Source organism: Enhydra lutris, unplaced genomic scaffold (assembly GCF_002288905.1).
Source record: "Enhydra lutris kenyoni isolate GAN:26980312 unplaced genomic scaffold, ASM228890v2 scaffoldscaffold28, whole genome shotgun sequence".
Taxonomy (NCBI): domain Eukaryota; kingdom Metazoa; phylum Chordata; class Mammalia; order Carnivora; family Mustelidae; genus Enhydra; species Enhydra lutris.
In genome coordinates this window covers 5,696,899-5,720,764 of record NW_019154112.1, presented here as the reverse complement: position 1 = coordinate 5,720,764, position 23,866 = coordinate 5,696,899, and the positions used below count along the sequence as shown (strand labels likewise).

General features: G+C 51.6%; 1 protein-coding gene across 2 annotated transcripts; it reads right to left on the bottom strand.

Annotated features, from left to right (window-relative positions):
- Window positions 1-1,276: 1,276 nt before the first annotated feature.
- Window positions 1,277-23,348, bottom strand: LOC111152290 (DEF6, guanine nucleotide exchange factor). Of its 2 annotated transcripts, XM_022510764.1 has the most exons (12): window positions 23,051-23,348; window positions 22,484-22,647; window positions 12,138-12,278; window positions 11,336-11,521; window positions 9,259-9,495; window positions 9,008-9,154; window positions 6,003-6,111; window positions 5,506-5,804; window positions 4,298-4,464; window positions 3,973-4,171; window positions 2,558-2,648; window positions 1,277-2,356 (listed from the first exon to the last, which is right to left on the bottom strand). In XM_022510764.1, exons 2-12 carry the CDS (start codon window positions 22,577-22,579, stop codon window positions 2,133-2,135), a joined length of 1,896 nt encoding a protein of 631 aa, XP_022366472.1. In that variant the 5' UTR covers window positions 22,580-22,647; window positions 23,051-23,348; the 3' UTR covers window positions 1,277-2,132. The 2 variants fall into 2 exon arrangements, with proteins under 2 accessions (XP_022366472.1, XP_022366473.1); XM_022510765.1 differs by lacking the exons at window positions 22,484-22,647; window positions 23,051-23,348 and adding an exon at window positions 21,632-21,976.
- Between the last annotated feature and the right edge of the window lie 518 nt (window positions 23,349-23,866).

Sequence of the window (23,866 nt, the reverse complement as noted above, 5' to 3'; positions counted from 1 at the left end):
CGGACCTTCCCACCAGAGGAGGGATTCCCATCCAGAATCCACATTTCTTGTACTCATAAATCTATTATGCTTCTTTCTACTTATTGTCGTTTCCATGTTCTCCAACCCTTCTTTCTTACAAAAATTTTAAGGGCCACTGTGAATCCCAGCTCCTACCAAATGCTTCCTTCCCTTTCTTCTGAATTCCTACCGCGCTTAGAGTTTGAAGCTCACTTCCCATCCCACAATATGCACTGTGTTATACTGGTAATTTTGTTTCATGACACTTTAAATACACTGGAATGAAGTTCCTCGCAATAGATCTTGGTGTCCTTGCAAGAGAAATGAACTTCGGTTTTTGTTTTTGGGGTTTTTGGTTGTTGTTTTTTTTTAAGATTTTACTTATTTATTTGAGAGAGAGAGAGAGAGCATGAATGAGAGAGAGAGAGAGAGCATGAGAGGAGGAAGGGTCAGAGGGAGAAAGCAGATTCCCTGCTGAGCAGGGAGCCCGATGTGGGAATCAGTCCTGGCAATCCAGGATCATGACCTGAGCCAAAGGCAGTCACTCAACCAACTGAGACACCCAGGCACCACTGAGAAATGAACTTTGATATCAGCTACCACATAAGCTCCAGGAGGGCAAGGACTCCTTCTATTTTGTTCTGTCCCATGTAGCCAGCACCCAGCCCAACACCTGGCATATAAGTGCCTAATAAATAATTCACTGAGTAAATGAACGGACTTGAGTTTGAATCTTAGCTCCTTCATCACTTTTAAGCTGCGTGACACCCACTCATTCTTTTTAGAATGGAATCATTCAACAAACACCTGTTGCATGCCTGCTAAGAGCCAAGTGTTGTGCTAGGCACTGGGGATGTAAGTTGGAACATATGTCCATGCCTTCAAGGAACTCATGTGTCTAGTTATGGAGGCTGTTACCTGAAGTAAGGTGGGAAGGACAGCCAGTGTTCCAGCCCAGAGGAAGGAGAAGGAGGGGAGCCATTAGCAAATCTATAAAGCAGAGGCACAGGAGGTTCTCCTGGGCTAGAGCATCACAAACCTCATGTGCCACGTGTGGGAACGTGAACTTGACCTGACTGATTACATATGGGGCAAGATGGAGAAGGAATTGAAGGTGAGGATGCAGGAGGAGGCTATGAAGGCCTTAGCCGCGGCAGTGGCCATGGCCATGGCCATAGAGAGGGAGGGATAGCTATGAGAGAGTGAAGGAGGGTCTACCGGATTTCATGATGGGCTGTGTACCACAAGGGGGGGGGGGGAGGGGGGGAAGAAGCACCCTAGATTTCAGATCTCTGTCTTAGGTGACAAAGCCAGTGAGTCAAATAATATGGGAAAAGAAGCAAGTTTGGAAGGCTTTGGGCAAGTTACCTCACCTCGCTGGGCCTCAGTTTCTCCACATGGAACATGAAAATGATAATACCTCTCAGGGTTGCCAGGAGAATGAAATAGCCAGGGGAAGTGCAGGGCATATAGACTAGATGCTCAGTAACCACACCTAGGTGCTACTAATAATAGCGCTTGCTCATGGGCCAAGCACTTAATCCGCACAGCAACCCTATCAGGCAGGTACCGTTAGTATCCGTATTTTACTACCATGGGAACTGAAGCGAAATCAGGTGAGCAGACTTGACCAAAGTCACCCAGGTAGTAAGCGGCAGCATGTACTTGCCTCGCCCCACCCTCCACTTTATTCTCGGGGACTTACAACTAGACTTAAGGCTGAAAGAGTGGACATGGCAGGAGAGAGGGACGGCAGACCCGATTGAGTGTTCATTCCAAGAACAGTTTTTATTTGGAAATTCACCTCCACAACCTGGTGGCAGTCTGAGGGCACATGCCGTTGGCTTGCTGGTTTGCTCTCTTTTCCAGCCCAGGGCACGGGGTCCTTGGGGTTAAGGCACAAGGTCAAGTTCTCAAGGATCAACATCCCAGACAGCCTAAGCGGTCAGGGGCTTGGGGCTGGTGCCAAAAATGAACTAGGCTCCATTCTGGACTGTGTCATGGTTGGAGGGCCAGAGCTCCTGGCACTGGGACCTTAGCTCCCTCTTCTGCGGGGGCTGGCATCACCCACAGGCCAGCTGTGGCCAGGTTCTGGTGGGTATGAGTTTGGGGGGAAGAGGGAATAGCAGAGGCTAATTTTCTGGTGCTGGGTCCAGTTTATCTTCCTGAGGGGTGGAAGCTGAGATGGGCGCCTCGTCCCCACCGTTGAGGGACTTCTGCTGTTCACCACTGCTGGGCGAGGGGGTCCGGGTGCCCTGGGATCCCCAGCGGGTCAGGCGCTTTAGGGAGGAGTCACGGCGGGCAAGTAGATGTGGCTGGAAGCCTGTGAAGGAGCTACTGGTGGTGGGACGCTTATCTGGCAAAGAAAAGGCAACCGTGAGTAAGGAGAAAGGCAACCTAAAGAGAGAGGTTGAGAGGCCTTGTCTCAGCCCTTGGGGGAGAGGAGAACCTCCTGAACTTCAATCCCATGCAGCCTCTCTAGATCTGGAGGTATCCCTTTCTCCCTCCCTTCCCCCGCCCCACTCCAGAGAAAGTTCCAGGCTTTCCCCCTTCTCACCTCCAGGCTCAATTGGATGCATGAGCCGGTTCATCTGAACATTCCAGTGTTTCACGTTGGTGCTGGCCTGCCGCAACTTCCGCTGGGCAGCCTGTGGGGTCAGGGCCAGCGGACAGCGTGTCAGAGACACCATCCTCCACGGGGTGTCTTGACCTTTTCAGGTCTGCAGGCCCCTTAGAATCTGATGAAGGCTATTGATCATCTCCCCAGAAAAACTCACATATTTCATAAAGAGTTATATAGATGAACTTCCAATTTCAGGGGTCTCATGGACTCCCGAAAGGGTCAAAAATTGTCATCATTATAGTTCCATTCATTAAGCAGCTAAGAGGTGCTAAGTATATTTATCATTTTAGTTAATCTCCAGAGCAGATGCTAACAACAAACCAGTGCAAAAGAAGTTAAATGATGGGGCGCCTGGGTGGCTCAGTCAGTTAGGCATCTGCCTTCAGCTTGGACCATGATCCCAGGGTCCTGGGATGGAGCCCCACATTGGGCTCTCTGCTCAGTGGGGAGTCTGCTTCTCCCTCTCCCTCTGCTCCTCCCCCTGCTTGTGCTCTCTCTCCCCCTCTCTCTCTGTTGAATGAATGAATGAGTAAATAAATAGAATATTTTTTTTAAAAAAGAATTTAAGTGACTTGCCCGGGGACCTGTGTTGAACTGTAAACCACCACACCACACCACCTCTCCAGGACCAAAAGCAAAACCTCTGCTCCACCAGTCCCCTAGCCCTTAGCAGTGGTTGTCAGGTGAGGGAATCACGGAGGAACTTCCCCTTTCTATGTTATGTGTTTCTGTGTCAGGATTTTTTACAATGACCAAGTCAAAATAAAATTATATTAATAGAACATAAAACATTTGGGGTGCCTGAGTGGCTCAGTTGGTTAAGCACCTGCCTTCGGCACAGGTCATGATCCCAGGGTCCTGGATGGAGCCTGCATCTGGTTCCCTGCTCAGTGGGGAGTATGTTTCATTCTTTCCCTCTACCCCTGCCCCCAGCTTGTACTCTCTTTCTCAAATAAATAAAATCTTTAAAAAATAAAGATAAAAAAATAATAAAAACAACAACAACCAAAAAACCCCTCTTCTATGGAGATGAGAGCCAAAGTACAGGGATAGCAAGGTAGGAGCTTGGAAGAGGATGAGGAAATTTTGCCCAGATTGATAATAATGATAAAAATAGCAGCTAATGTTTCTTCCACACTTGCTGCATACTAAATATCACACCCACCAGCTCCTTTAGTCTTCAGGCCATGCTTATTACTGGCCAGATGAGGGACTCGAATCTCAGAGAGGTTAGGCAATCTGCCTGAGGTCACACAGTGGGGAGACGGTCGACTCGGGGTTTGAGGGAAGGCTCCAAGTCCTCTGCGTGAGGGGCTCACCCCGTTGCCCACCCCCACCCCAGGCCTCACCTCCACGTCCTCGTCGGCCCTCTGCCGGTTCTGCCGCACCTCCTCCAGCTGCTGCTGGGCTTGCTGCAGGGAACGGCTCTGCAGCGCCATCTCCTGCTGCAGCTCTTGCTTCTCCTGCTGCGCCCGCTCGATGTAGCGCTCCTGCTCCTCCTTCAGCTGCAGCAGCTGCTTCAGTTTCTCCTCCTCCTCCTCTAGCAGTCTGCCGGGGGGGGGGGGGGGGGGGCGCACTGGGTCGTCTCCAGAGCCAAGGCACCTCGCAGGTGCTCAGCAAGGAGGACGCCAGGGAAGCAGGGGAGAGGAACGAGAAGGGGCCCCTCGGTCCTACCTGGTCTGGGCGAGGCGCACGGCCTCCTCGTCCCGCCGAGCTTTCACCTCCAGGTGCAAGGCCTCCTCGAGCCTCTGCTGCATCTCCTCCAGCTCCTGGATCCGCTGCCGCTGCCGGGCGGCCTCCTCCTTCTTCAGTTCCATTTCAGCCTGCATGGAGGCCCGGGCCTGTGCCAGGGCGCGGAGCAACGTCACCGGGGGCACCGCGTGGGGTAGAGGAGCCTGCCGGTGCGCTGCCCTTTCCCCAGGACTCCTCTAGGCTGGTCCACATAGCTCTCTGTCACATTGAGGGTCTGGGGAGTTCCTTCATGCCGGGATTCCTTCCTGATCTGATCTCTTTCTGGGAGCCTTACGAGGTCAGATAATGGTCAGTGAACAGATGCTACATGGGGGGGGGGGGTAAAGTCACCCCTGCCTAGCACCAGCCTTAATTATTATTATTATGTGTTATAATATTAGGTATTATGACTATAATTAGGGCTAGTGCCAGGCAGGGCGAGACTATAATTATGATAATTGTTGTAACAACTAAAGGGGTTTCCCAATTTGATCCTCATCATACCTCTAGGAGCACAGTTAGCATCAACATGTCACTGATAAGTAATTGAGCCACAGAGAGGCTAAGTAACTTGCCTGAGATCACAAGGCTCCTAAGTAGGCAGAGTGGCGATCGGATCCAGGTGTCTCTAACTCCGGCTCTAGATCTCTTAAATCCTATATCTGATTGCCTCTACATGTCTAGTCCGCCTCCACATTCGTCTCTCCTTCCTCCCATCCTGCATTCCCCAAACTGGTTTCACTGTACACTTAGATCAAGTCTAGTCCAATCTAGTCTAGCGTTGTTCCAAACTCATTCCTGACTATGGGGGTCTTTAGCAGCATCTCTGTCCAAGCCCCGCCCCCAGCCCAGGTCTCCTCTACCACCTATAGCACTCAGCTTCGGCCCCGCCCCATCTTTCATCTCAAGCCATCCCACGGCCAGGTTCCTGTACCCCCATCCCCTCCTCACGCCGCCCCTGGCACAGGCCCGTCCCAGATGCAGGCTTCAAGTGCCGGGCTCTGTCCCAAGTCCCTCATTCCAAGCCCCGCCTCCATGCAACTCCTTACCCGGACCGCGGGCTCCGCCCCCGACCACGCCCCCAGCCCTCGGCTTTGGGCCGGGTCTCTCCGCATCCCCACCTCCCCGCCCCCGCCGGGAGCCGGCCCCACCTGCTCCGCCTCGCGCAGTTGGCCCTCCAGCGCCTGCTGCAGCTCCCGGTGCTGGCTGCGGCGTCGCTCCTCCTCCTCCTGCAGCAGGCGCTCGGCCTGCCTCTGCGCCTCCTGTAGCAGCTCCAGCTCCTGCAGCTTCCGCTCCTTCTCCTCCTGCAGCTGCTGCAGGCGCAGCAGCTCCTCCTCCTTGGCTGCTCGGCGTCGCTCCCGCTGCTCCCGCTGCTCGCGCCTCTTCTGCTTCAGGTCCTTGTGCAACGACGTCTTCCCCTCCGCCTGCAGCCGGATCGCGGTCTGGATGGCTGCGGAGGGACAGAGAGGGGGTCAGCAGGGCGCCAGCCGGGAGCAGCGGGGTCCTCGAGGTGGCCCACCTCCAGAAAGGGGCCTTCGAGGCGGCTCGAGGCAGTCTCCAGCCTCCCGCTGGGCAGTGTCATCACCCCCCTTTACACAGAGGAGGCGACTGAGTCCAGCCAGACCCAGGCCACCCAGCGAGCACTCACCAGCTGTCCATTCCTGGCGCTGGCGCGTGTCTGAGGCGCTCATCTCGTACGTGCGGGTGGCTGTCTTCACACAGAACATGCAGCGCTTCCCCTCTCGGTCTGGCAGCACCTGGAAGAGGGCAGGTGGTCCGAGACAGGCTGGCTTCACTGGGGTCGGGGTGCCGCAGGGGTGCTCCAGCTCCATCCCCTACCCCTTCTTGCTGACCTCCTTCCCGGGGCACTGCTCCCAGTCTGCCGGGAGCCTGTTTGGCCTGGCAAAGAGGTTAGTTCTGGGTGCGCTCGTGTCCCCGCAAGTCTTGTAGCCTCTGCTCTTTGGAGGTAGGGTGGGGAAGTTTTCGTCTTGATGTCTCTCCATGGGGCCTGGCACCTAGTCCATTACCGAGTGTGGGTGCAGATCATTCTTGAACACCTTCCATGACAGGGTCCTCACTACCCAAATCATTCATTTTCACATAGCCCTGCCTGTTGGGTAAGTTCTCCATTCATTCATTCCACAGATATCTTGGAGTGTCTCCTGAGTGCGGCTCATTGTTCTAGGCATTTAGGATACTGAGGCGGGACTAACAGACCAAATCCCTGCCTTCCCTAAGCTTATATTTTACTGGAAAATACAGCTACCACTTTTTGAGATTCTTCTCCTTCTTTTTTATTTTTTTAAGATTTTATTTTTAAGCAGTCTCTACACCCAACATGGGACTTGAAAACTCACAGCCTCGAGATCAAGAGACACACTCCATTGACTAAGCCAGCTGGGTGTCTCACGTATTGAGCTTCTTGTGCTCTCGAGGCTGAACTAGTGTTTAGATGCATCATTTTATTCACAATGCCAAGACAACCTTGCCAAGCAGGCATTATTAGTTCCACTTTACAGAAAAAGAAACTGAGGCTTTACTAGGTCCAGGAACATGCCCAGTTCACACTGCCTGTTGGTGGTGGAGGTGGGCTTTCTGCCTAAGATCTAAGCTCTGTCCTCAGTGACACCTGTTTCCTTATGTGGCAAAAATGGAGAACCTAGGATGGCTTCAATAATTTTTTTAAAGATTTTATTTATTTATTTGAGAGAGAGAGAGAGAACAAGTGGGGTGAGGGACAGAGGGAGAAGCAGACCGCCCCATGAGCAAGGAGGCTGACGCAGGACTCGATCCCAGGCCCCTAGGATCATGACCTAAGCCAAAGGCAGATGCTTCACTGACTGAGGCACCCAGGTGCCCTATAAGAATAATTTTTAAAAAATGTAAAATAACACATGTTGACAAGGATATGGACAAAGTGGAACTCTCATACACTGCTGGTGAAAATGTGAGATGGTACAGATGGTTTGGAAAACAATTTGGCTATTCCTTAAAAGTTAAACATAGCATTACCATATGATCTAGCAATTCTACTCAGTATATACCCAGAGACATGAAAACATATGCTTACCCAGAAACTTCTGTATGGATGGCCAAACCAGCATTATTCACAATGGCCAAAGGATGGGAACAACCCATTGTCCATCAGTCCATGAGTGGATAAACAAAATGTGGTCTATCTATGTGATGGGATATTATTCAGTCATAAAAAGGACTGAAGTCCTGACCCGTGCCACAACATGGATGGACTTTGGAACTTTACACTGAAGAAAAGCCAGTCACAGAGGGACAAAATATTAGGTGATTCCATTCCATTCTAGGTACCCAGAATAGGCAAATTCGTGGAGACAGAAAGTAGAATAGAGGATACCAGGGACAGGGGAGAAAGAAGGGATGAGTTATTTCTTAATAGGTAGAGAATTTCTCTTTGTGATGATGAAAAAGTTCTAGAAATAGATAGTGGTGAGGGTTACACAACATTGTGAATGTACTTAATGCTAAGAATTGTACACTTAAAATGGTTAAAATGGCAAATTTCATGTTAAGGGTGTGTGTGTGTGTGTGTGTGTATGTAGGTGTATATATACATTTTTTTAAAAACTACAATTTAAAATAATTGTTTTGGGTCTAAAATAATAACAGACAGAGCCAAGGGGGGAAAAGGGAGGGGAAGCACTGGAGGAGAGGGATGTGGAGAAAGACTAAGGATGAATAGAATTGCCAAAGCGAATGGAATTTGGGTGAAGGAGAAAAACTTTTTAAGGGGATTTTTGGAAAGTTTCGCTGCGAGGGTACCAAGTTGGCTCAGTCAGTTAAGTCTCCGACTCTTGATTTTGGTTCAGGTCGTGATGTCAGAGTCATAAGAAGAAGCCCTGCAGTGGGTTCCTTGCTGAGCATGGAGGCTGCTTAAGATTCTCTTTCAGGGCACGTGGGTGGCTCAGGTCATGATCTCGGGGTCCTGAGATTCTCCTTCTCCCTCTGGCCCCCCCTCCCCATGCCCGCCCCTCTCTCTCTCAATAAGTAAATAAATCTTTTTTTAAAAAAGGATTCTCTTGGGGCACCTGGGTGGCTCAGTGGGTTAAGCCTCTGCCTTAGGCTCAGGTCATGATCTCAGGATCCTGGGATCGAGCCCCGCATCTGGCTCTCTGCTCAGTGGGGAGTCGGTTTCCCCCTCTCTCTCTGCCTGCCTTTCTGCCTACTTGTGATCTCTCCTTCTGTCAAATAGATAAATAACCTATTAAAAAAAAAAAAAAGGAGTCTCTCTCCCCATCCCTCTGCCCCTTCTCCACACCCCTCTGCCACCCACTCTTTCTCCCTAAAAAAAAAAAAAAAAAGTTTGCTCTGTAGCATGAGACATAAGCCATCTCCTCTAAAATCCTTAGCAAAATCCACATTACTCACCAGTGGCTTTAGTATTAGATTTGTTGCAGTTTGGGTTTTTGTTTGTTTGTTTGTTTGTTTTTTTAAAGTGCTGGCATGCATGAGAATGGCCTTGAGGCACCCAGGTATATTTGGGTTACGGTCATCTAGGCAGACGTTTGCCACTGTGGCTTTTCTCCATCCACTCTCCTCCCGAGCCTCTTGCTTTTATACCACACTGGAGAGCCTCTGGGCCCTGAATTGCACTCCACCCCCTTCGCTGGTCCCCCTCACCTCCACGCAGCATTGTGCATCCAGCGGGATGGTACCCCTCTTCTCCTTGCACTCTTCACTCCCGAAATAGCAGAGGGAGCTGGGCTGCAGCTGGAACCAGCGTTCTGCCCAGTTCCTCCGCAGGTGCCCTCGCTTCCACAGGTAGCCCTGTCATAGCCAGAGCCAAGTCAGAGGCGTCACTGCGCCCCCCCCCCCCACATCCCCTCTTCACCCTGTCTTGGGTCCTCCCTGAGTTCCCAGCTTGGCCTGACCTGCTTCAGGACATCTTGGATGAGCTCCTGGTAGACTTCGTGGATGGCCATGCTGAGGGTGTCCCGCCCCACACCTCGAAGACAGCGCCCGGAGTTGAAGAGCTCTAGGAACTGCCAGACGCTGAGCCCTCCGGTGGTCTGGGCGGCCTGGGCTTCCTGGGCCAGCAGCTCCTCCAGCTCACCCAAGCCCACCTCCAAGCTCATGCTGCTGAGCACCTTCTTCAGCAAATATTCCACCTGGAGGAGGCCGGGAGCCTGGTGACTATAACAGACAGTGTTGCCTATGACAATATCGGGATGGGGGGGGGCCCTCTCTGGCTCCCAGAGCCTGGGCAGAGGTGACCAGGGACAGGGAGTAGGGAAGCCAGACGACTAAATGTTGGTGGAAACCAGGGTGGAGTGGTGCTCAGGTGGCTCAGTCGTTAAGCGTCTGCCTTCAGCTCAGGTCATGATCCCGGGGTCCCAGGATTGAGCCCTGCATCAGGCTCCCTGCTCAGTGGAAATCCTGCTTCTCCCTCTCCCATTCCCCCTGCTTATGTTCCCTCTCCCGCTGTCTCTCTGTCTGTCAAATAAATAAATGAAATCTTAAAAAAAAAAAAAAAAAAGAAATCGGGGTAGATTGGAGGGGGGATCCTGGAGCCCCAACCCCAATTCGGGCATTCCCTTCCCCTCCCCAATTTCCAGTCCCATGTCCCATTCCTTCATGCTTTAAATCAAGGGCAGGGTGAAGGCTGAGGGCTGGGGGCCAGGCAGAGGCAGCAAATCATATAACACGTCAGAGGGGCACAAAGGCCCTCTCATCCAATACCCTTACTTGGCCAACGACCAAACTGAGGCCCAGAGGGGGAAGTGACTCGTTCTAAATCATACAGCAAGTTGGTGGCAGCTAGAACTCGAGTTGTATCCCATCTGAGTCCTTATTCCAAACCCAAGCCCCAACCCTGAGGATCCTTCCCTTCTGGGAGGGCAAGGGGATTGGGGGTGGGTGTAAGCAGGGCAGGGACAGGAAACCTGCTACAGAGGAACAGGAAGTGGCGGTTGGGGTTCATCCTGCTGCAGTTTGTACATAGAATGTGTTGATCACGGCAGTGAGCAGCCTTCTGGCCTATGGGGGGCCCCCTTCCCCTGATAGGCGGGGGTCTGACAAGGGTATCTAGCCGTGTGCCTGTGCAGATGGACACGTGTCCCCTACCTGCCCCAGCAGCTGCTTGGGACACTCTCTGTAGGACTTTCCCTCTGGAGGTTACTGGTCCAGCTGGGAGTGGGGTGGGTGTACCAGTTCAGCGATTAGGCATCTCCCCTCGCCCTTCCAGGAGATAAGTCTGAGTGAGGTTAGATACGTTAGGACTTCTTGTGAACACAGAGGACCCCTCCCCACCATACCTAAGACCTAAATTCGCTCTGGCATCTTCACAGCCACCAAAAGGGCAAAAAGTTCAGGAGAAGGCTAAATGTATGGGGTAGAGGTGAAGTGGGAAGGGGGGGGGGGGCATGTGCCTTGGCTTCGTCCATAAGTTGAGGAGGCAGGGGAACACAATCCAGGCCTTTACCCCCAGATGCCCTCTGGAGCCAGAGCTGGGTGTGCCCCGGCTCTCCTCTGTATTATAGAAGACAGGGAGGGAAAAATCTAGAACTGGGGCCAGATTTGGTTGCCCATCCAGCCCTGGAGTAATGGGCCAGACATCCCTGGAAATTCTCCCTTCCCCTCATCTAGTAACCTTCTCAGATTGCCACAGTGCCTGGAATCCTGCCATTCAATCTTAAATGTTTTTATTTTTAAATGCCATGTAAGGTATCAGGCATTTACACTGTCATGTAAATAGAATCTGTGGTCATTTTCTTCCCTTGAGGGCTAAGAGAGCACTGAAGAAAGGGTAGTTTTGGTTTTCCTGAGCACAATGACTCTGATAGAGGCAATTCTAGGCATCTGGAGACAGCTGGGGGCAGAGAGGCACCAGCATGGGGAGACCAAGAAGAAAGGGGATGTGGGAAAGTTACAGAGGCGATTTGGCCTCCTTCAAGGTTTTGCTGGCCCCAGGGATTCAGTCCCTGGGACTGCCATTGCCATTGCCCTCACCTCATCAGGAACCATGATCAGAGGGTACTTGTCCTCGGACAGGAAGTTGAAGAGGCACCAGAGGCGGAAGGCATCGTCATTGGAGAGCATGCTGTTCCCGTTGCTGTCCACCCGGTAGTTCTTCTTGGCCGTCAGGGTCCAGCAGAGCTCATCAAAGTGTTCCTTAACGAAAGCCCCCTCCTCCACCTGCCACCAGGCCAGCAAGTCAGCCAAAACGGCCAGCCCATCCCAGCTCTCCCACCAGACAAGTCTCTAGCTGCTTTCCTGGGGTCTCTTCCCTGCTCCCCACCCTGCCAAGCTGGGGCTCTCTAACTTGAGGAGTCCCTGAGCTGCTTATCAGGTAACTAGCTGATTCCCACCACCCACCCCCTCCACACACACTTGAGTCCCCTGCCTATAGAGAAACCTGTCCCTCAGCCCAGGGGAGAAAGGAGGGGAGGCCAAGGGTGGCGGGATGGACAACCAGGAAGAACCCAAGAAGAGAGGGACGGCTGGGAAGAGCAGGAGACACAGCCCTGGGGGAAGCCGGAGAGCCCTTTGTAAAGGTTATGGCTGGAAACAGCAGGTGAGCCGAGGAGGGGGTGGGGTGGAAGGGTGGAGGCTAGAATAGAGGTGAGGGAGATGGAGGAGGGAGTGAGGGGGGGCAGGGAGGGGGTGAGTGGCTGGAATCTGAAGGATGGAGATGGGAGGGCAGGGATGGACAGTGAGGAGTTTATAGGTGGGAGGAGTTGGGGTGGCAATGTATTGGGGCACTGCACAGACTGGGAAGTGGGGAGAGGTGCCCCCTCAAGCGAGGCCCCACCTTGTCCAGGATGTACTTGTTGAGGTAAGGCATGTATCCCTGGCTGGACACGGGGCCGTCGTCATCATCCCGGAAGTGCTCCTCCAGAGCCACGGGGTCGTGGGGGATGTGAAGGACCGTGTACAGGTTGTGGGACAGCACCTGAGATAGAGTGGCGGTTTGCCTTCCTGTGTCCCAGCCGGAACCGGGCTAAAGGGGTGCTGCCACCTCCCGGCTTGTCCCCATTCCCATCCCAGCTAAGTCCTCGGCAGGCATTTTTCAATTCAATCATAACTAAAATATAGGCATCTGAATAGGGGGAATATGATTCAGCCATACAAAAGAAAGACATCTTGCAATTTGTGACAACATGGGTGGACCTTGCGGGCATTACACTAAGTGAAACAAGTCAGAGAAAAATATATACCATATGATCTCACTTCTATGTGAAATCTAAAAAACAAATTAACCTCTCATCCCCCTACTGTAAGCTCAGAGACAGAAAACAGATTGGTGGTTGCCAGGGGTAGGGGATAGGGCAGCGGGTATACTGGGTGAAGGGGGTCAAAATGTAGAACTTTCAGTTATAAAATAAGTCATGAGGAGGTATCCTACAACATGGAGACTATAGTCTGGCCTATCTGAAAGTTGCTAAGACTAGATTTTTAACAATTCTCATCCCAAGAAAAAAGTTGTGTTTTTTTTTTAAAGATTTAATTTATTTATTTGACAGAGATAGAGAGATCACAAGTAGGCAGAGAGGCAGGTAGAGAGAAAGGGGGAAGCAGGCTCCCCGCTGAGCAGAAAGCCAGATGCGGGCCTCAATCCCAGGACCCCGAGATCATTACCTGAGCTGAAGGTGGAGGTTTTAACCCACTGAGCCACCCAGGTGCCCCCCAAGGGAAAAGTTTTTTAACTATGTATGGTGATAGATGTTAACTGGACATTGCGGTGATCGCTTCACAATATTTATAAATACCTTGTCATCAATTTGTACACCTGAAACTAATATAATGTTATATGACAATTATACCTCAATAAAAACAAAACAAAACAAAATCCTAAACCATACACACCTTACTATGCACCAAGCCCTGAGCTAAGCACGTTATATATAATTCACTTAACCCCCAACACCACTGTTAATATCCCTGCTTTACAGATGAGGTAAAAGAGCTGGGATTCAAACCCAAGCAGCCATGTTCTCAGCCACTTCATTGGGTAGGGATGTCGTCTTTCTGCAGACAAGGACACTGAGGGTCAAGAGATCCAGGGACTTGCCCAAGGATCCACAGTGAGCAAGAGTCTGGATTCAAACCCAGCTCCGCAAATCCCAAAACTCAGGGGCTTCCTAGGATGCTGGGCTGTCAACAGGGAGGTGGCTGTCGCCTCAGGGCAGGAGCCCCGATTTCCTATCATTCCCATCAAAGACTTGGGGTTCAGGCTGCAGCATGTCTGCTCCAGTAAAGGCAAGTGCAGCTCTCCCAGTCACTGTCCTTCAAAGATGGAGGGGAGCTGGGGAGGGCTCAGAGAAGGCTTGTGCAAGATGGTGTGTGACATGTGGAGGAAAAGGCCTGGAAGGGATGGTGGGTGGGATGGCACGGAGGGAAAACACGAGTTGGATAACAAACCACGAAAGAGATTGAAGTTTGAACAAGATCAGGAAAAAATAAAATTGCCTTGGGGGTAATTCTGTTGTAGTACGTATCACAGAGGGAATGGTTCAAGTACTCATTACTGGGTCACCTGGGTGGCTCAGTTGGTTGAGTGCCTCCTGATTTCTGCTCCGGTCCTGATCTTGGGGTCATGAGATCGAGCCCCACATTGGGCTCTGTACCGAGCCAGCAGTCTGCTTGGGATTCTCTCTCTCCCTCTTCTTCTGCTCTCTGCCCCCACTTGCACACACACTCTCTCTAAAAAAATAATAAAATAATAAAGTTCAGAGTAAACAGCCGAGCTGAGCTTGAAAGCAGGTGTGCCTGGCTCTGAAGGCTGCCTCACTATTCCAGTGCTGACCCTCAGGCTCTTTCTGCAGGTAGATTGCGACTCTGGAGACAACCTCTCTGTTCCTATGTCCCACCGCCCCTATGTTCTCTTCTGCACATGAAACACGAGTCAGTGAATGCTGTGCAGAAGGGCTGTTCCCACCAGCAGCAGTTAAGCTTAGAATCAGTTCCTGAGGCAGGAGCTGGTAACACCCAGAGGTGGCCCTTCTTTATTCTCTGGGGAAAGATGGCCGGGGGGGGGGGGGGATTGGACGGGACTGGACGACACGGGACAAAGAATTGAGAATTTTCCCCAGTATTCCACTGAGCCTCAGGCTCCACTGCAGCAAAGCTGGAAGTTGGAAGGCCCAGCCAGAGGGAGCTTCTCTTTTCCCCTCACTCCCCTCTGGGCAGCCATCCTTGACCCCCACCTCCATCCCTACCCTCGTCCCCACGCTCTTCAGATCATCTCCTACACCAGGTTTTTTGTTTGTTGTTTTTATTTATTTGACAGACGGAGATCACAGGTAGGCAGAGAAGCACGCAGAGAGAGAGGAGGAAGCAGGATCCCCGCTGAGCAGAGAGCCCGATGCGGGGCTCGATCCCAGTACTCTGGGATCATGACCGGAGCGGAAAGCAGGAGTTTTAACCCACTGAGCCACCCAGGTGCCCCTCCTGCTCCAGGTTTGGTTCTACTTCTCTCGTTCTAAAAGATAGGCAGTTTCTTCCTGATGAACTCTACCCTTTCCACCCATAGTTGGTAATGGAGCTTCGCTTTTTTTTTTTTTTTTTTTTTTTTTGGAGAAGCACCTCTCCCCCATTCACTAATATCTGTGTTATGGACTCTGCACCCCTGGCCCACCGGGCTGTGGGGGTGGGCACATCGGAGTCATGGTGATTGGCTCAAGGAAGGACACATGACCAATCGTGGGCCAATGAGAATCAGCCCTACGATTATTTTTTTTTTTTTTTCCCCGCTTCCTCTAGTGGAAAGAGGTATACTCTTCCACAGAATTGTTAAACTGTTGGAAGGGAGATAAACACCTTCACCCTCCGCGCCTTGGTTTCATTGTCAGCAAAACAGTGGGATAATACCTGTTCCGTGGACAGGCTGTGAGGATAGAGTGAGAGGACATATGAAGACAGCCAGAGTTAAATCTGCACGGAGCAAATGTTAGATCCCTTCCTGTATAGAAAGTGAGATTTTTTTTTTAACCTAATGAATTGACATAGATCAGAAGACTGATAACATCAGGTACTGAAGAGGTTGTGGAGAAATAGGGCCATTTCAAATATCCTACTGTTGAGGTGTGAATTGATAATCTTCCTGGAGGGCAAGAATGTATCAAACTTAAAATTGGGAATGACCCCAGCACTTTTTTTTTCTTTTTAAGATTTATTTATTTCAGAGAGAGAGAGGAGAGTGAGTGTGTGTGTGTAAGCTGGGGGAGGGGCAGAAGGAGAGGGGAAGCAGGCTCCCCGCTGATAGGGGAGGGCTTGATCTCCCAACCCAGAAATCATGACCTGAGCCAAAACAAGAGTTGGTTGCCAAACCGACTGCAACTGCGCCACCCAGACGCCCTGCCCCTCACATTTCTAATCACCTAACCTGGAGATGCTCAAGAGAACAGAGCTACACATACAAGAATCTTCACAGAGGCATTGTTTATAAAATGAGCAATTGGAGACAGCTTGAGGCTCCTTCAGTAGGAACAGGTACATTGCGTCATGGACCTATGTGTGGTTGGAAAGATTTTCCATCTGCCACTTGCAAGCTTATGGGTAAGTGGTTCTCGAAGACCTTGTTGAGAAGATAGAAAGATAGAAAGTTGGCCTACTCCAAAGGGTTTTTTAGAATGAAGAGCTTAGCACAGCACCTGGTGCCTCGCTCATCGTTTAATGAAAGTTGTGTGTTATTTTTATTATGTTTTTATGAACAGACACGGAAAGATAGGCATACTATACTGGCTGGTGAAAAAAGCAGCTATAGAATGAAATATTTGTAAAATAAATGTGTGCAAAGATTAGGTTGAACCATAGCAAATTTTAATAGCTGTTTTAATAGGCTGAAACAATAAAATGTCAGCAATTTCATATGGTTCAACTAATCTTTGTACACATGTTTATGTGTATGTAGGAAAAATCTAGAGGACTCAGCAAACTGTTAACAACTATCACCCCACCATCCTTCCCAAGGGAGGGGAGGAACTTTCATTATCTTTAACATTACATTTGTCTTTGAATTTTAACTACTACCATGTTTTACTTATAGAATAAATTTCATCTTCTTTAAAATTATATTCTTCTGCAGTGATTTTTTTTTCAAACAGGAGCATATATTGTTTTTATGACAAAAACTTTAAAACTATAGAGATAAAAAGCAAAGAGTACCATTAACCACTGTTATTAATGTACCCTTTTATTAAGTTGCTCTATAATAACATTCCTCTGCTATGCCCTTTTGTGTGAGCATTTCTGGGTGCTCTACATTCCTTGAGGGCAGAAAGGACTCTAAGTTCAGCCCTGATTCCAGAGCTCAGTACCATGTCCCACATATGATAAATGTTTTGACTGACTCCTTAAGTCTAACTTAAATGGTCCAATGGTTTCCTGTTGTTCTCAGAGTAAAATTCCAAGTCCTTCCAGAGGCCTTGGACCCCCTAGAACCTGGCCCGCCACACCTTCTCTGGCTTCATCCCTTTTGCTCCCTTCTCTGCAGCTACTCTGGCCCTCTTGACATTCCTCAGATGGGCCAGCCACACACTTGCCTCAGGGTCTTTGCCCTTGCTATGCCTTCAGCCTGGAACATTCTTCTCCCAGGTCCAGGCATGGCACACACCCTCTTCTCCTTCCTGTCTTTACTTAGATGTCACCTTCTCAAGGAGGACTTCTCCAGACCACCTTATTTAAATCTATAACCCCATCCCCTCTACCCCCCATCTATCCCCGTTTCCGCTTTATTTACTTCCATGTCATGTATCATTTTCCATCACATGATACATTCTTACTTAGTTTGTTTTTCATCTGTATTCTCTGACTAGAATGCCAGCCCCTCAAGGGTGGGGATTTTTGTCCCTTTTATTCACCTCTGTATTCACGGTTATATCACAGGGTCTGGCATATAATGGACATGCAATGACTATCTGTTGAATGAACTGAAATGCATTACAGGAAGAAGTAGGAAAAATACTGGGGCACCTGGGTGGCTCAGTGGGTTAAGGCCTCTGCCTTCAGTTCAGGTCATGATCCCAGGGTCCTAGGATTGAGCCCCGCATTGGGCTCTCTGCTCGGCAGGGAGCCTGCTTCTCCTCCTCCCCTCTCTCTGCGTGCCTCTCTGCCTACTTGTGATCTCTGTCTGTCGAATAAATAAATACAATCTTTAAAAAAAAAAAAAAGAAGTAGGAAAAACACAAAAGTCAGACAGACACAGACTGAATCTCTCTGCGCAAATGAACCTCACTGGGACTCGGTGCTCATAGGTCTAAAAATAGGGTTCAAAGAAATGACCTACAAAATCCCTGCCGCCCTAGGATAGAAGGGGCCACACAACTGCAGTTATCTTAGCTGTTGCTTGCCTTGGTTCCCTCGTCCACACTGTCCTCTAAGACCTGCCTTCCTCACCTGTACCTTTTGCCAGTGGCATCTGAGGGGTCCAGGACAGAGGCTCCAATCTCTGTGAGCCATCAGGTATCAGGACAAGAAGGAATAAAAGCACCAGACACCGGGGGCTCAGGGCCTCTCCCCAGAGAGCTCGGCAGACCTCAGACTGCCAGGCTTCCTGTGCCTGGGCGCGGGTTGAGTAGGGTTGGGGCTAGAGGTGGGGAGAGGGCGTGACCTGAGGAGGGTCACACTGGAAAGGAAATGGCAGAGGTAGAGGCCAGAATGTGCGGGAGTGCACTGGCTGATTTCAATCAATCCTCAGCCCTGGAGGCAGGGCCTCTCATTATCCTCCCTTTACCTATCAAGGCACAGAGAGGTTAAGTGTCTTCCTGGATGTCTATCTCCAAAGGCCTGCTCTTGATCTCTCCGCCACTGTGAGCTCTGGCTGAGCCTCAGAATCACCTGGGGTGCTGCTGAAACCCACATGCGCTGGGGCCCCGCCCCTCCCAACTGACTCAGAGTTTCCAGGGGTGGGGTCCAGGTGTTTGTAGCTTTCACAAGCTGCCCTTCGGGGCCCTCAAAGAGGACTCCCACAGTCTCACCGCCCAGCCAGGCAGCCCCTGACCTCAGAGTTGGAAGCCATTGACCTCTGAGAGGCTTCATTTATGCACTGTTTCCTCTGAAGGCATGTGGGGAAGTGGTTCTCCTGGAGGGGCTTGTGAGTTCCCTAAAAACTTGAGTGTGGGGATGGGGCAGGTGCCGTGCCCATGGTCCTGCGGTTTCCAGCCTTCATTGGCGCACATAGGACGGGTTTGGGAACTCATGCACAGCATCGAGTAATGACTGCGGAGAGAATGAATGATCTCTCCCTTGCCTAGATGGCCTATAGTTCTTTTTTTTTTTTAATGCATCTAGGTACCACGTGATTCTTTTATAATATACAGACCTATTTAAGAGTTGCTGAATGTATTTTTCTCAGCCAGCGGGTACTAGAGCATAACTATTATCCCAAGGGAGGAACACTGGGAATTTTAAAAGGTGGGAATCTCTGGATAAGCTGTGTGCCTCCTGACAGCAAGAAAGGGCTAGATGGGGGGTGGGGGAGGGGGGATGCCTGGGTGGCTCAGTCTGTGAAGCATCTGCCTTTGACTCAGGTCACGATCTCAGGGTCCTGGGATCCACCCTGAGTCGGCTCCCTGCTGAGCAGGGAGTCTGCTTCTCTTTCTCTCTCTGTCCACCCCACCCACTGTTCATGTTCTCTTGCTCTCTCTCGAATAAATAAATAAAATCTTTTTAAAAAGTAAAAGAAAAAGAAAGAGCTAGAAGGGGTTGAGGGTAGGCACCAAAGACAAGACAGGCTGGAAAAAGGGAAAGGAGAGGTCGCATCCAGGGTCGATTTAATCTATTTCATGTACTTTGTTAAAATTTCTTTTAGTAGGCTAACTGGTGATCCCCCGTTCAACCCTCTGCCTTTACAGGTGAGAAACTAGCGGTTCAGAGACAGTGCACACTTGCCCAAGGTCATCGAGTTGGGGAGCAGGCCTGTGTGGCTCTGAGTCAAGTGCTCTGCACATCACTAAATCATCGCATCACTCCCTGCCATCCCAGCCCAAGACCAGTGGCAGGGAGGGGTCAGAAGAAAGCTGAGTATCTGGCGCCTGGGTGGCTCAGTCGGTTAAGCATCTGCTTTTGGTTCAGGTCATGATCCTAGGGTCCTGGGATCGAGCCCCGCATTAGGCTCCCTGCTCAGGGGGGAGTCTGCTTCTCTCTCTCCCATTGCCTGCCATTCTGCCTCCTTGTGTGATCCCTCTCCATCTCTCTATCAAATAAATAAATAAAATCTTAAGAAAAAAATATAGTTAAAAAAATAAAATAAAATAAGTGGTTCAGTGAAGACAGTGTTTAAAAAAAAAAAAAAAAAAAAGAGGCTGAAGATCCCAGCCAGCAGATTCCTGGACTGGAATTGCTCTTAACTTTCTCGCCACCAAAGTGAGGGTTGTTGTTCCCCTCCAAACACAGAGCCTGAAACTCAGGAGCCTGGAAGACCTGAAAAAGCCAAGTCGGGAAGGCCCCAGTTTACCCTCCCTGCCCACCCCGGCTCCTGCCAGTCAAAGGGAAGGGGCAGGCCTGCTTCCTCCTAAGAGCTCACTAAGCCAGAGACATACTGCTCCATCCACATCCCTAATTCCAGGGCCCTCACCCCAATTCTTAGCTGATTCCCCTCTAGGCCTAGTACTAAGTCTGCTCCCCAGGGAAGAGAGGAAATCCATCATTGCCAAGGCTTTTCTCCTTGCAGCCATCGGGCAGGACTCTTACTCCCTCCAGAGTTCTTTAGATAAGGAGGTTCTGGGGACCCTGGGAAAACTCAGGCAGTCCTCAACTCCTGGGAAATTTGGTGCTCTGCCTAAATCCTTCCTGTGAAGAAGTGTCATGCCTATTGGTCTAATAGTACTTTTCCCAACGCATTTGGACAGAGGCCATTGTATCCACTACAAGAATTCAAACAGAGGAAAACCCATCTGCTCTCTCCCCAAGATTTCCTTCTCCGGAGAGAACAATCCTGACTCCTTGGGCTACTTCTCAGAGGTCTGGCTGCTCTTCCTCCTCCCTCATCATGGCTTTGCCCACGACAGCCAGTGACAGCCCAACACATCAGGGAAGTGGTGACTGTCACAGAAAGACACTGCTTGCTGGGCTGGAGCATGTCTCCCTGCCTGGTCCCAATCCAGGGCCCTAAGGCCAGGGACAGTGTTAGTGAGGACAGACTAACCCCAAGGTCTTTTCCCTTCTCCCCCAAGTCTTTTCAGGGGTGGGGTTGGTTCCCCCGGTACCTCTGTCATCTGCTTCCTCCTCTGACTTCTGACCACTTCTCTATTGCTCCTTTGTCTTTCCGGCATCCCTGCCCCCAACACTATCACTACTTCCTCCTGTTCCAGTATCTCCCACTATGGTCTCAGGGAAGAGCTGCCTTCCCTATTCTTCTCTTGCATGACATGGGCCCCACTGTGTCTGCCTGACCCACCACCTGGCCTGAGACTCCCACTGCTAGCAGCGATTCCCACTGCTAGCAGTGGACATGTTTTCTGTTGAGTGGGGGAGAAAACTTCCTTTGCTCTTCTGTGACCAAAGGCTGCTGGCGGAGGGCTAAGTGTGAGCAGTGATGTGGTGCAGATGGTGGCCAGTTCAAGTATGTGAGCTGCTAACAGAATCTTCCCTGCAGATACTCAATGTGTGGGGGTAAGGAGTGGGCATCAATCCAGGTGGAGGCTGAGAAAAGAGGGATAAGGCAGAAAGCCTTACTGGCTGAGGTCACAAGGAAAAGGGGTAGCCACTTTCTATGTGAGGGGTAGGTATAGAGAGCCTGGAGCGGATATAGGGGCTACAGGTAGTGGAGACAGAAGACAGTACCTTGGAGAGAACAAACTATGGAGGTTGGGACTGTTCCTATCCTGAAGCCCCCACCAGATGACATGATGTGCAATAAAAGGATTTAAGTAAAATGTAAGGAAGAGCCTGCCTATTGAGGAATCCTCCTCAAGGATCAAAGGTAGTAGTGGCCTATCTTTGCTGGGGGAGTCAATAATCATTTTTTGAATGCTCATAATTCTAGCTAAGGGACAGATTATGGGACAGGACCAGTTTGGAACATCCAAGTTTATTGTGTCCTAGTTCAGCAAAAGAGGGGGTTGGTATGGGGGTGGGGCACAACGCCTACCCTGCCTTTTTCATCTCTCCCAGATTTGCAAGCACCTCCTATCTTGGTCATTAAAAATGGAGGCTTCCTTGAGGCTGCAGGCATCCTTGGGGGTGCTCAGAAGAGACACCAGAAATCTAGGGCCCAGCTTCACGCCAGGTACATAGTCACTTGGTCAACATGTGAACCGAATGAATGATCATCAGTAAGGCAGGTCACTGAGGGCTGAGGCTTACCCTGCTTCTGTCTCCCAGGGTCCCCAGGTTCCAGTGGCCTGGGGCCTTGTTTCTTCCCCACTGACCAGGGTGGAGAAGGCAGCACTAAGCTGGGACTAGAGAATGGAAGGAGAGAAACTTGCTGGTCTCCCAGGCATTGTCCAGGACTGAGCACTGAACTGTAAGGCAATCACCGATGGGGCTCTTCCTGGGCTCAGATTCAACCCCTTCCCTACCTGAGGTCCCAAGGCCAAAGAGAACAGTTTCCCAACCTGAGAGGAGTGGGCAGCGGGCTGGGCAGCCGCAGAGCAGGGTCTCGGTCCTTGCCCCTTCCCAGCGCTGTTGCATCTGAGAGACAGGGCTCAGAGGAGCTGTTCTCTGGCAAAGGCGACCCAGTCAGCCTGATTTGGAATTGGGAGAGGCTCTTTAAGCCTCTCACTCAGCTCTGGGAGGAAGTGACTGACAAGTACTAGCTAACCGTCTCTCTTCAAAGCCAGGAGGAAGCAGCAGGACGGAGTAGGGTGCATGCCCTGCTTCACTCTGGGGAGATGTGTGCTCATCACACGGAGTGTAGGATGTAGCCTGGCCCGTTGGCCTTCACAACCTTATGATGTCACCTCCACCCTCCAGAGAGTTGGGGGTGGGCAGGTTTCGGGGCAAAGGCTATGCATATTACCTCCCTGGGGCCCCAGAACGCAGGCAGCAGCATCCACCCGGTGGCGACGTCCCGGTTACCCGGTCCCGGCTCCCCTCCCCAGGCCTGGGCCTCTGCATGGCTGAGTTCCATCCGCGCAGCGTCCCCGCCCGGCTCCGGGGCGCCAGGGGCCGAGGAGGCGCTCCCACCGGTCACCCCGGGCCCCGGAGGCCCCTCACCTTGAGCTGGGACTTGGAGACCTTGCCGCTCTTCTCCACGTCCAAAGCGGTGAAGGCGTACCAGATGGACTTGAGCAGCTCCTTGCGCAGGGCCATGGCTGAGGTGCCCGCCCGGCCCGGGGGCGGCTCTGACACCGAGATCCGGTTTCAGGAAATGCGAACGGCTGCGGAGACCGCAGAGGGGCCATGGCGCGGAGCAAGAGCTCCACCTGCCTGCTCGAGCGGGCTCCCGGTGCTGCTGGGGGTTGTCGCTCTCGCCGAGCTCCAGGCCCACTCTCTGCGCACCGCCTGGGAGCCCAGCCCCAGAAAGCCTGAGGCCTGCTGCTGTCCAGTGTGGCTCCTGGGGCGTGGGGCCCTTTACAAGTCTCCCCAGCCCCAGAAACTTCTGGGGCTTCCTGGGTTCCCAGAGGCAGCTTGCTGAGGGGATGAAGGAAAAACAAAACAAAAACAAAACAACAAAAAGAAACACAAAGCCCCACCACCCCTGACTTTGGGAGGGTGGTGGTAGAGGGTGTCCTGGCTCACTTGCACACTTCCCAGGCAGGAGGCCTTGCTCGAGCTACTAACCTCCTTGAGCAGTTCCCTCAGGGGAGAGCGGGAAGAATACCCACCTACCCAGTTGTAAGGTCTGGGCATGGGTGTGAAGCAGAGTAGGGATGGGACAAAGCATGTCTTTTAGGGCCGTCTAACATCACTGTGGTGGCAGGGCTCCTCCCAAGCGGAAGAAAACAAAGGCGAGGACATACAGTTGGCAGAGGAACTGGGCCAGGGCACCTCTCCAGGTCAGGCGGGCTTGGTCCGTGACTTGTTGCCTCCCCATCCTCAGGGCTCTGGCTCTAGAAGGCCTCAGCTCAGAGCGCTGCCTACTCTGTTGGCCCTGAGAATGGGAGCCTGTTTCTGAATCTCAGGGCCGTGGGGTGGGGGGGGGGAGGGTGAACCTTGTGCAGGGGGTGGGGGCAGCTCCTGGCGTGCCGACAGGAGGCCTGGCACTCAGGGTCCTCCACGGCTGTGCTTCACTTTCTTCAGATCCACTGTCTGTGAGGGCCGGGACGTGCTTGCCCAGAACAGTGGTCATGGGTGTTGGAAGAAGCCTGCTTGGGTACCTGAGACACCCCTCTTCCTAGGGGCATGTCCCAGGCCTCTCTGCTTCCAAGGAGCTGCTGGCATGAGTAAACGGAAGACAGAGTACCTGGGCTGGGGGGAGGGTTCCATTCCCAGGTGGCAGGAAGGGACTGGGCACATCCATCACCTTGGAGACAGGAAAAGAGGCCCCTCCAGTCCCTGCAATGTCCCATGACAGACAAGGCAAACCCAAAGAGTTCTTCCCATCATGTCCCCACCCCCCTTCCCACCAGGGCTGGTCAGCCCTCCCACACTTTCACT